General features: G+C 44.2%; 1 protein-coding gene across 1 annotated transcript in view; it reads left to right on the top strand.

Annotated features, from left to right (window-relative positions):
• The first annotated feature begins 504 nt into the window (after window positions 1-504).
• SPTLC2 (serine palmitoyltransferase long chain base subunit 2) overlaps window positions 505-12,282 on the top strand; it is a 100,243-nt gene continuing 88,465 nt past the window's right edge. The window contains exon 1 of the mRNA XM_027552537.1: window positions 505-754. Coding sequence (XP_027408338.1) covers window positions 623-754 — 132 coding nt within the window. The 5' untranslated portion in view covers window positions 505-622. The remainder of the gene's footprint in view (window positions 755-12,282) is intronic.

The following is a 12,282-nucleotide window of genomic DNA, read 5'->3' as shown; positions in this document are numbered from 1 at the left end:
GCAAAGAGACATGTGAATTATTACTTAAACTGTGTTACTTAGGATGAGCATTGAAGAATGGTGAGGCAATGTCAAAAAAAAAAAAAAAGGTATCGTGTAAAGAAAGAATTAGCTAATTAAATAGAAGGCTGGGACTCAAACCGAGCACTTCCCCGGAGGCAAAGGCAGAGAGAGCGCCACCACTCCAGGAGAACCGGGAACCCGCTCTAGAGACTTGGGCTCAGCCCAGCTCCCAGGTCCAAGCTGTCCCCCTCCAACAAACCCTCCTGACACACCCGCGGAACCGCGTCGTTCTAGCCCGTGACTGGCCAAGCGGAGCGAGGGTCCGCCTCCTCCCCCGCTCTTGATTGGCCAGCGGCCCCCTCGGGCGCACGCCACTCTTGAGCGCTCCCCCCTGCCGGGTCTCGAGCTCCCGGGGGCCCCGCCTTGGGCGCGCCGCAGGCTTCGGCGGGAGTGGGCCCCGCCCCCGCGTGACGGCCCGCAGGGAAGCGGCGGCGGCGTGCAGCCATTTCCGGTTTCGGGGAGGCGGGAGGGACGCAGAGCGGCACTTCGGGGCGGCCGCTCCCTCGGCCGCCGCCTACAGAGAGCGTCTGCCTGTAGCCGCCTGGGTGCCGCCGGGACGATGCGGCCGGATCCCGGAGGCTGCTGCTGCCGCCGTCGCCCGGTGCGGGCAAACAGCTGCGTGGCGAACGGGGAGGTGCGGAACGGGTACGTGAGGAGCAGCGCCGCGGCCGCCGCAGCCGCTGCCGGCCAGGTACGGAGGGACCGGGCGGCCGGGGACCTGGGGGCCCGGTGCCCGCGAGCCGGCGCCTGTGAGGAGAGGCGGCGGGGAGGTCGCAGTGACCGTCCGCGGGGCTCAGGGGTGCCGGCGGCCGCGTCCTGGCGCTGACCCGGCCTTTCCGCGGCCCGGAGGCTCAAGGGCGGCCGCTGGGGCTCCCCTGTGTCTCTGCGCCTGAGGTCTTCCCCCACCTCACCCCACACCACCCGGGAGGTCTGGCTCTGCTTCTGCTCCCCGATCCCGCCAGAAGTGGGTGCTGCCGCCCTGGGGAGGCAGGGAGTGCCCCCTGCCCCTCGGAGCCTGGGAGGGTCCACTGGTGGGCTCTTGGTTTTTTTGTTTTTTGTTTTTTTCCCTCCGGAGGCTCCCTCCTCTAGCCCTTTCAGGTGGTTTTGCTTCCTCCTAGAAGCTCTGAAGCCCTCCAGGGAAAACCACACTTAGAATCCTCAGGAGGCAAAGAAAAGTTAGGAGGTGGTACCAGTTGGAAACGCACCCAATCTCTTCCTTACCCCTTCCTGCAAAGCAAGACTTTGGACCACAAACCTGGCAGTGAACCCAGTCCAGAGGCTTAAAAGCACTATGGTCTTGGTCCTAAAAGCACGATGGTCTTGGTCCTAGGTGAGAATCTCCCCTCCCCCATCCCCCCCCCCCCCCCCACCGCCCCCGCCCCATCCCGGGCTCCAGGTTGAATCAGGTGGTCCTTTTGACCCTTTTGCAGGAGTGCTATCACGCAAGGGGATTTTTTTGCCTTGTGATGACTTGTGATGAGGGAAGTCCAGGTGTGTCAGCAGTAAAGAATCCCCCTGCCAATGCAGGAGACGCGGGCTCCATCCCTAGGTGAGGAAGATCCCCTGGAGAAGGAAATGGCAACCAACACCGGCAGTATTCTTGCCAAGATAGTCTCTTGGACAGAGGAGCTGGGAGGGCTAACAGTCCATGGGGTCGCAAAGAGTCAGAGGAGACTGAGCCCAAACGCACAACTTGCAATGAGTCTGTCTACTAATTCACCAAGGCTGAGTCACCAGCCAAGCCCTGGCATTTCTGAAATATTTTGAAAAGTTCCGAATTCAAAGCAGTAATGACTGTCAACTTTACAGTTCTGTGGACTGATAGGTATACTGAAATGTGTTTTTAAAGAGAAGCTGGTTAAAAAGATCAAAGGTCAGTGTTGGTGGAAGAGTGTTGTGATATTTGCGGTTGACTTTAATACTGGTAAATCTCATTAAGAAATTAAGGAAATTTTTTTTTTTTTCAGAAGTAGTCTGTTCCCCATAGCAGGAAATGTGCCTGTTGTAATTTGGTATTACCATAAATATGTGCCAGCCTTCTCCCCCAATCAGTAAATACAATAGATAGGTCTGATACTGTCTGGCATGAAACAGAAAATAGGTGTTTCTCCGGGTCTTGTTGAGATATTAAGTCTGTAACAGTTAGAGGGGAAATACTTAAAAGAGTCTTGGCCTCCCCTGAAGTTTTAAGGCATTCTGCTACTGCTGCTAAGTCGCTTCAGTCGTGTCCGACTCTGTGCGACCCCATAGACAGGCAGCCCACCAGGCTCCCCGGTCCCTGGGATTCTCCAGGCAAGAACACTGGAGTGGGTTGCCATTTCCTTCTCCAATGAATGAAAATGAAAAATGAAAGTGAAGTTGCTCAGTCATGTCCAACTCTTAGCGACCCCATGGACTGCAGCCTACCAGGCTCCTCCGCCCATGGGATTTTCCAGGCAAGAGTACTGGAGTGGGTTGCCATTGCCTTCTCCATACACAGACTCAAAAAAGTTTTGTTTCCATTTTTGAAGCAATAATTGTGTGAGACAGGAAGTGATAAGAATCAGCTCATTATAAGCCCATTGAAAAAGTTGTTTTCCTAGCAATGGCTAATAAGATAAAATTGTTGTGTTACAGACAAACAGGGAAACCTAATGGTGGAAATCGGAAAATACATTGCAGGCCAACAAGTGCATTATGATATTTAAGAGTGAGGAGGAAATCAAGAGAAAGATGTTCACACGTTAGAGGTGCTTTGTGTTTAAGTGCTCTTTTCACTTAACATACTTGGGTTTGGAGTTAGTATTCATAGTAAATAAGATTTTTCCGTCCCATAATCCTGAATTGTTTAGCACTGGTGGACATGACATTTCTTCAGAGATTGCTGACTGATACACTGAAGAAATATTAAGCTGCTGAAATGAAATTTAAAAATCCATATAATTGGGAAACTTGACTTTTTCTAATATATCTTAGTGAAAAATTTCACTCAAGACACACAGGTGGTATTTGGAAGAATGGTTTGGTGGAGTGCCCAAAGAATACTAGGGGCTGCACTATTCCTTCTAGAAAACAATTTCTCGTGAGTCTTTTTTTTTTTTTTTAAGACAAAAACTTTAGGTATTAACTTTTATACTAATAGGAGGACTTGGCTGTGGGGTGTTGTTTTTCCCACTTTGTTTTTTCTTAAGCAAAAGAAATTTCATGAGAGCAAGAATATCTTTAAAATATTTTTTAGAGTTGTGTTTGTTTTAACTGAAGGGATGTGCTGTGGTGCCCCAGAGCACTCTAGAGTTTCTGGGGGAAATATGGCAAATTATACCATAAAAATACACCTAAGATGTTAAGTGCACAGACTTGCGTCTTGCTTTTACTAAAAAGAGAATGTAATGTGGTTTTTAAATCTGAGATAGAAGTTCATTTCCTCACATATTCCACTTTTTTGTTTTTGTGCCATGCCCTGAGTCATGTGGAATCCTAGTTCCCTGACCAGGAATCGACCTGAGCCCCCTGCATTGGAAGCATGGAATGTAAAAAACCACTGGACAGTCAGGGACATCCCTCATTTGTCTTTAATGAACAGAAGAGAAGTTAGAAACTTCTAAGATCCCTCTACGCTCTCAGGAGTCTACGTTGCTGTGTTTGAAGGGATGAATGTGTATGCTGGCCTCTTTGTTGGATTTGGGTTTAGAGTTTAAGTAAATATCAGTAGATGCTGTGGTAGAAAGGGCAGTATGAAACAATCAGATATTATTGTTTGGTTTTGTGTTCTGTTTTCCAATTTTTTTTTCTCCTGTGGTAAAATACACGTAACATAAAATTTACCGTCTTAACCATTTGTAAGTGTCCAGTTCAATGGACTTAATTCACGGTGTCCTGCAACCATCCATACCACCCATCTCCATAACTCTTTTCATCATGTAAATCTGAAACTCTACCCATTAAACAGTATCTTCACATTCTCTCCTCCTTCCAGTCCCTGGTAACCACCATTCCACGTTCCACTTTTTTGTCTTTTGGTGACTGAGTTGTTTTTTTTTTTAGCATAGCATCCTCATGATTCACGTATGTTGTAGCATGTATCAGAATCTCGTTCCTTTTTAAAGCCCAAATAATATTCCGTTGTATGTATATATACCACATTTTGCATAGCCATACACCTGTCAGTGTACACTCCAGTTGCTTCCATGTTGCAGTTGTTGTGAATAATGCCGCTGTCAGCCAATAACTCTTAAACTATGCTTTCAGTTCTTTCAGGTATGTACGTAGATGTGAAACTGTTGGATCATATGGTATGTTTAATGTTTTTGAGGAAACATGCTACTGTTTGCGGAGAAGGCAATGGCACCCCACTCCAGTACTCTTGCCTGGAAAATCCCATGGATGGAGGAGCCTGGTGGGCTGCAGTCCATGGGGTCGCTAGGAGTTGGACATGACTGAGCGACTTCACTTTCACTTTTCACTTTCATGCATTGGAGAAGGAAATGGCAACCCACTCCAGTGTTCTTGCCTGGAGAATCCCAGGGACAGGGGAGCCTGGTGGGCTGCCGTCATGGGGTCACACAGAGTCGGACACGATTGAAGTGACTCAGCAGCAGCAGCAGCTACTGTTTGACACGGTGGCTGTACCACTTCACCTTTCCATCAACAGTGCGCAAGGGTTCCAGTTTCTCCACGTGCTCACCAACACTTGTTATTTTCTGTTTGTTTTTTTTTCTCTTACCGTAGCTATGAGATTTATAGGAGAAAAATATGTATATATCTGCACCCACTCCTATGTAATTTCCTAAGTGATAAAAGTCCTGGAAGCATCTTTTGTTCTAATATTTGGTCTTCCACCTCCAGTTTCTGACTCAGTTTCACATTTCCTGGATAATAGAAACATCTTTTGTTCTAATGAGCTGACTCTTATTTGGCTCCTGAATGTGAGCCCCGCTCACGAAAAAGACCAAGTCATGATTAGAAGCTTGGGATTTGGGACTTCCTGGTGGTCCAGTGGTTAAACATCTGCCTTGTAATGCACAGGACACGGGTTCAGTCCCTGGTCGGGGAACTAAGATGCTATATGCAAAGGAGTGACTGAGTCCCGGCACTGCGACGGGGTCCAAACGCCACTGCCACGACTAAGACCCGATGCAGCCAAAAATAATAAAACCAGAAAAGAAGCTTAGAATTGTCAGCCCCACCCCCAGTTCTCCAGATAGGGGAGAGAGGCTGGAAATGGAGTTAATGGTCAATCATGCCTGCGTGATGATGCCTTTATAAAAGTCCAGAGAGGACTGGGTTCAGAGAGCTGCTGGGTTGCTGACCACGTGGAGGGGCTGGGACAGCAGCGCACCTGGGAGCTTTGTGCCCCTCCGCACATTCCTTGCCTGCCTCTCTCTTCCATCTATATCCTTTGTTATCATCTCCTTTTATAACACACTGGTAAACAGTGAGGAAACAGTCTTCCTGGGATCTGTGAGCTGCTCTAGTGAATTAACCAAACACAAGGAAGGGATCCCCAGAGCCTCTGATTGGTCAGAAGCACAGGTGATAGCCTGGACTTGATACTGGCATGTGAAGTTGGGGGTGGAGCAGGGCAGGCTTGTCGGACCGAACTCTTCCCTGTGGGATCTGATGCTCTCTCCTGGTAGTGTAGAAGCGAGTTAAATTGTAGGACACCTACACTTGAAACTAACAGCATTGTAAATTAGTGATATTCTTCAGTTTTTTTTTAAAAAAGGGAAAAAATTGCAGGACACCCAGCTGTGTCACAGTATTGCTTGGTGGTATGTAGCAGCCCCCCTCCCCACTGGTCCCCCCCATCCCCCCGCACACACATGTGGTCAGAAGTGTTAGTGGTATGGCAGTGTGAGAATTAAGGAGAGATATCACAGGAAAATTAGGTTTTTTTTCTGTACAGTAGCCATCCTTAAAGGTGTAGACATTACTGTTTTTTAATGACAATGGTAGATAAGAGTTTTCACAAGGAAGAGAAGCGGTAATTTTTCTTCTCTGCCATTCAGAGGGAGTGAGAGAAGAGAGTCAAGATTTTTTGAGGTAAAGGGTGGCAGTTAGTATTAGGGAAGCTTTGAAAGAGAATTGGGAGCTTTGGCAGAATTAAGAGCTGGAAGGAACCTTAGGGGTTTATGTAATTCAGTCCCTTTATCTATTTGTAGGACTTTATTAAAACTATATCATTAAAACTAATCTTGATAGATGATTCTATCCTATTTTTAAAGACCTCTAGAGGTTTTGCAGGAAATTTTCTTAGCAGCAATTTGGAGTGTTCAGTGATCTTAATTACCAAGAGTTTATTACTGTGGATTTAACATTTGGTTAAATAAATGCCATATTTTGGTTGCCCCTGAAATGTAGTACTGTTGGTTTCTACTTTTAAAGCTCCTTGTTAACATTACATTTTTTCTGTCTTCCATTTCTTTGAAGAACTTTTGAGATTTATTTACACATTTAACTTTCCTAAATTAGTTAACAATATAGAAGAAAAAAATGATCTGCCTTTGAGAGAGTTTGAATCTAAGTTTTTTCCCATTCAGTATCAGTTCAGTCGCTCAGTCGTGTCCAACTCTTTGCGACCCCATGCACCGCAGCATGCCAGGCTTCCCTGTCCATCACCAGCCCATTAGGAATAGTTTTATGAGATATTAGAAGAATGACACAGCCTTCTAGCTACCCCAGTAAATAAGATTTTATCTTAAGGAATTGGCGCACAAGTTATGTTCTTAATGTAAGTAATAAGATAAATAAAGTAGAAAGAACAAGGTACTGGTTTTGCTACTTAGAAGAAGGCAAATGAATAACTAATGAAAGGTGGTTTACTAAGTAGCTACTAGCTTTTGTTTCCACTGAGAGGAAACAGTACCAGGGAAAAGAAGTTGGTTATGACACAGGAACTGGAGGAGTAGCTAGAATGGTGAATATACCTGTTTAGGTTTTACAGGGCCTGATGAGACATCAGAAGACCTCAAAGCTTTGCAGAAATAATGTAACTGTTTACAACTCATGGGATTAGATGTTTGTTTCAAGTGCTTTTTGTTCCAAGAGGAAGGACATTTCAAGTCTTACTAGTTGGATCTGAAAGATTCCAGAGTCATTTGAGGAACTTAGGAATTCTCGTTAATAAAAAGTCTTGGGAAATGAGACCAGTATTTAACATATACATCACTGTATTCTTCTTTTCCCCGTACCTCCCCCGCCACAACGGTATTCTTAATATAGTATCTTAGAACTTGGGAATTCAGGGCAGGCAGGCTTGCCCATTTTTTAAGGTTGGCCTAGGTGGCCTAGAAACTTCATGGTGTTCTGAGCAAGTAGTTAATTGGTTGAGATTCAATTAGATTCCATTTTTGAAAGAAAGAAGCAGTGTTTATTGGCAGAATAGGCAATTGAGAGGGATGGGTAGAGGCTGTGTTCGCATTCTGAGTGGGTGTGCCTTACTTGATTAAATACGTGGTTTGTGGCCTCAAAAGCCAGTTGCCTTCTGAATTGCTTCTAAGAAGACTTGTATAATATAATTTGTAATTTGTGACTTAATGTGAATTAAGCAAGTAAACCCTTTACTCTTGCCTGATTCAAGCTCAGAAAATTTATTGTAACATTTGTCTTTAAGACTACCTTCAAGACCCATTATGAAGATTAAAGTGGTGATTTTTCCTTTTGTTTTAAAATAGTTTTTCCTTCTGACTGTAGAAATAATACATGTGTACTGTAAGACCCTAAAGGGCTGGGACCCTGTGTTGGGGGCTCATTTTCGAATGTGATCTGTTGTAAATCAGTCTGCTGTTTTCTGGTATTTCTAAGTAGAGTAAAAAGTATGCAGTTATACTGAGACTATGCATGTGATCCAGTGTTACTCTATACGTTGAGGTTGGGGAAAATATTCAACGATTTTTATGATTTAGAAAGCTTTAGAAACTACAGATAAAGTACTGACCAGTCCAGTGTGGTGGTTTTGAATTATTCTAAATAATAAGCCTCTTTCTGCTTAATAAGTAAGCCCCTTCAGCAAACATCTCAGCTTTTACTATTTGAATTGTGCCTGGTTTGTGATAGGAACTAAGGAGATCTTAGTTGAAGGAATGAAGGGGTGGTGGCTGAAGCCATGGAAGTTGGTAAAGTAGATAGAAGAGGGCATTAAGCAAGCAGAGGAAGCACCATGGATGTAATATTGGGGAATCCTAGTGTTCTTGGGAGAAGATACACATGCACACACACACCATTGTTGAAGAAGGTTGATTGGGAGGGAAGAGAAGTGTTGGGAAGTGGTGTGAGAAAGCCCAAGGAAATGGAGGGTGTTTCAGTAAGGAGGGGTAAGCAACAAGCTTGGTGGTGAGAAACTAAGGATAATAATAGCCATAAGGGGCTTCCCTGGTAGCTCAGCGTTGCAGAGTCCCCCTGCCGATGCAGGAGACACAGGTTTGATCCCTGGTCTGGGAAGATCCCACATGCCGAGAAGCAACTAAGCTTCCGTGCGCCACAACTGCTGCTGAGCCTGTGCTCTAGAGCCCGGGAGCCACAGCTGCTGAAGCCTGCGGGCCCTAGAGCCTGTGCTCCGCAACAAGAGAAGCCCCTGCAGTGAGAAGTCCGCACACCACAGCGACGAGTAACCATGCTTGCCACACCTAGAGAAGAGCCCGTGCAGCAGCAAAGACCCAGCACAGCCAAAAGTAAATTAAAAAAAATTTTTAAAGTGATAGTAATAGGTACCATTTACTGTGGTCAGAGCCTCTTCCGGCTTTTTTACCTATCTGATCTTCACAAGAGCTTGGGTAAGTGAATATTATCTCCATTTTACAAGTAAGACTGAATTCCAGACCATTTAAATAACTGGCCCAGGTACTAAGTTAACAAGACCAGGTTGCATTCAGTTTTGTCTTAATCTGTTATGCCACTGGATTTGACAATTCACAACTTAAATTAATTTTTGAGGACTTTGGGTATTAGGAATGACAATAGATTTCATCTCTTGAGAGTTGGTTATAGAGGCTGATCTTTCTTTGGATTTTTCCTGAAATGAGCTAGCCTCTCACTACTGCCTACCACACATACTAGAAAAAATAGTTTGGAGCTTTACTCCCATCACACAAGCTATGCCTCACTCTGAACATATATTTCCAAAAGTGTCCTCTTTCTTTTGGCAGGCACATTTAGAAAAGAAGGGAATCCACATTTTTTTCCTTGCCATTAGGATAAGTTCCTGATTTTTTGTGAAGTTACCTCATATGGAGTGGACTAAGAAGTGCTTCCAAAGCCAGCCGTAAAATAAATCTACATTTTGATGTCACCATATTCCTATTGATAATTCAGAAACGCAGGCCTCCAAGTGTGCACGCACTGCTTGGTTTCCGTCAGCCACAGCCTGTGTGCTCTGGGCAGTGACGCTCTGCACGGGAGGCATCATTGTCTCTCACCACCCACATCTCTGCAGCACTTTGCTGTCTCTTAGACAAGCACCAAGGTACGACAGGCGGATGTTGCAGGAGACCTGTGTGCCAGTGCAGGTCTGCCCCAAATCCTGCATTTTCTTCTGAGCTCTCTTCCACCTCTAACATGTTCTGGGCCTGTGCCCTCCCCCTGCCTTTGTAGTGGGCATGAACTGGAAGGGCAGGCGGTTCGCATTAATTTCCTTAAAGCCAGTAAAGCACAGCTTTTGCACACACAGCATCAAACAGAATTAAACGTTTAGGAAAAATGCAACAGAAAAATTGCAGGACTTGGATACTGAAAACTACAAAAGCATTCTGAAAGAAGTAAATGATCTAAATAAGTGCAAAGACATCCAAATGTTAAGGGATCGAAAGACTTAAGATTGGTCTACAAATTCAGTGCTGCTGCTGCTAAGTCACTTCAGTCGTGTCCAACTCTGTGTGACCCCATAGATGGCTGCCCACCAGGCTTCCCTGTCCCTGGGATTCTCCAGGCAAGAACACTGGAGTGGGTTGCTATTTCCTTCTCCAGTGCATGAAAGTGAAAAGTGAAAGTGAAGTCGCTCAGTCCTGTCCAACTCTTAGCGACCCCATGGACTGCAGCCTACCAGGCTCCTCCATCCATGGGATTTTCCAGGCAAGAGTACTGGAGTGGGGTGCCATTGCCTTCTCCAACAAATTCAGTGCAACTCCTATCAAAGTATCAGCTGGATTTTTTGGTAATACTTAAATCTGGTCCTAAAATTCATATGAAAACATACAGGACCCAGAATAGACAAAGTCTTGAAAAAGAAGAACAAAGTTGGAGGACTCACCCTTTCCAATGTCAAAACTTACTGTGGGGGCTTCCTGATATTCCAGTGGCTAAGACTGCACTGCCAGTGCAGGGATCTCAGGTTGGGGCAGAACTAAAACCCTTATGTTTGTGGTCAACTGATTTTTCTACAAGAGTAGATAATTCAAGGGGAGAGAGAATGACCTTTTTTAAAAAGTGGTGTGGGGGCAGCTGGCACATGCAAAAAATAAAAGACCTAAATGTAAGAGTTACAACTACAAAATTCTTAGGAAAAAACATAGGGGTAAACCTTTATAGACTTTGATCAGGCCATGGTTTTTTTTTTTTTTTTTTTTTTTGTCCATGACTCCAAAAGTATCAGCATCCAAAGGAAAAAAAAAAGATAAATTGTCCTGGGTCAACATTAAGAACTGTATTTCAAAGGAGACCATGAAGAAAGTGAAATGAAAATCCATAGAATGGGAGAAAGTATTTGAAAATCAAATCATATAGCAGATAAGAGGCCTGTTATCTAGAATGTATAAAGCACTCTTCTAACTCAACAGTAAAAAGACAACCCAAGCAAGTTCCCTGGTGGTCCAGTGCTTAGGACTTGGCATCTTCACTGTCATGGCCTGGGTTCAATCCCACCGTGCAGCATGGCCGAAAAAAAAAGACAAACCAGTGTTAAAACAGACACATGATTGTGATAGAAGTACCTGTTAGAGACCTCTGCTGTATACACTACAGGGTGATATCTTTATCGCCTCCTGTACAGGCATGGTTTGTATGTAGGAAAAGGAAGCAGGTTATTTTCAGGATAGCTAAGTTAATTAGTGTTAGTTCTGGTTTCCTAGAAACAGACATTTTCTTAGTAGGGGAAATGAAACTCAGCTTCTGTCTCAATTCATGTATAGCTGATAATATGAATAGCAAAAATAGCTAATTATATGAATAGCAAAAAATGAACACAAAGGTTGAGTTTAAAGTGAAAGTTTTAAGCCACTGATAATTTTTAAACAATCAGATTAAGTTATATTATCTATGAAATAATTAAAAGTAAATTTGATTCATAGAATATCTCAGGAATATGACTGAAAGTGAAAGAAAGTGTTAGTCACTCAGTCGTGGCCAACTCTGGGATCCCATGGACTTTCGCTCACCAGGCTCCTCTGCCCATGGAATTCTCCGGGCAAGAATACTGGAGTGAGCGGGTGGCCATTTCCTTAAGGGGAATCTTCCCAACCCAGGGTTTGAATCTGGGTCTCCCGCATTGCAGGCAGATTCTTCACCATCTGAGCCACCAGGGAATATGACTAAGAAATGGCAGTAAGTGGAAAATGTAGAAACTTGTATTCTCATCTTGACTTTCAATCCAGCTTTCCTGTGACTGGACAGATTGCTTAAATCTTCCTTGGTTTTGTCATTAGTCATGTGAAGAGGAAAAGTGAGACAACTTGAGAAATACTTGTGCTCAAAATGCGCCTCACTTTGTGTGCAGTTTTCATTCTGCATATTTATATGTAAACCCCTTTAGATAGTGTCCTTTAAAAAAGTTTCTCTATTCTCTTTTATCTCAAAAATCATGATGATCTTTGTCTTCTTTTTCTCTTAAAATTGCAGAATTCTTGAGGACTTGAAAAAGGACTACCTTTTATTTGCATCATCAAATACAGGGTATAGATCTTTACATATAAATAGAAATGAAATATTTGCTGAATGAGTGAAAAGAATGAGATGATCATGATGATTTTGAGCTCATTGGTAGAAAGGGGGCTCTGGGTTCCCAGAGTCTGATGTCCAAAAATTATTTTTGCAGTTTTAGAAATATTAAAAAAAATTAAACAGGAGGATTCTATACTTCTGGGGACATGAAATTAAAGGGAGGGATCAAGGTGTGAGAGATACCCCGAGACTTTGTTGTTATTGTTTAGTTACAAAGTTGTGTCCTACTCTTTTGCAACCCCATGGACTCAAGCCCTCCAGACACTTCTGTCCATGGGATTTCCCAGGCGAGAGTCCTGGAGGGGTTGCCAT

This window comes from Bos indicus x Bos taurus, chromosome 10 (assembly GCF_003369695.1).
Source record: "Bos indicus x Bos taurus breed Angus x Brahman F1 hybrid chromosome 10, Bos_hybrid_MaternalHap_v2.0, whole genome shotgun sequence".
Classification (NCBI taxonomy): domain Eukaryota; kingdom Metazoa; phylum Chordata; class Mammalia; order Artiodactyla; family Bovidae; genus Bos; species Bos indicus x Bos taurus.
Note: the sequence above shows the minus strand (reverse complement) of the source record. Positions and strands in the feature narration are given on the sequence as shown.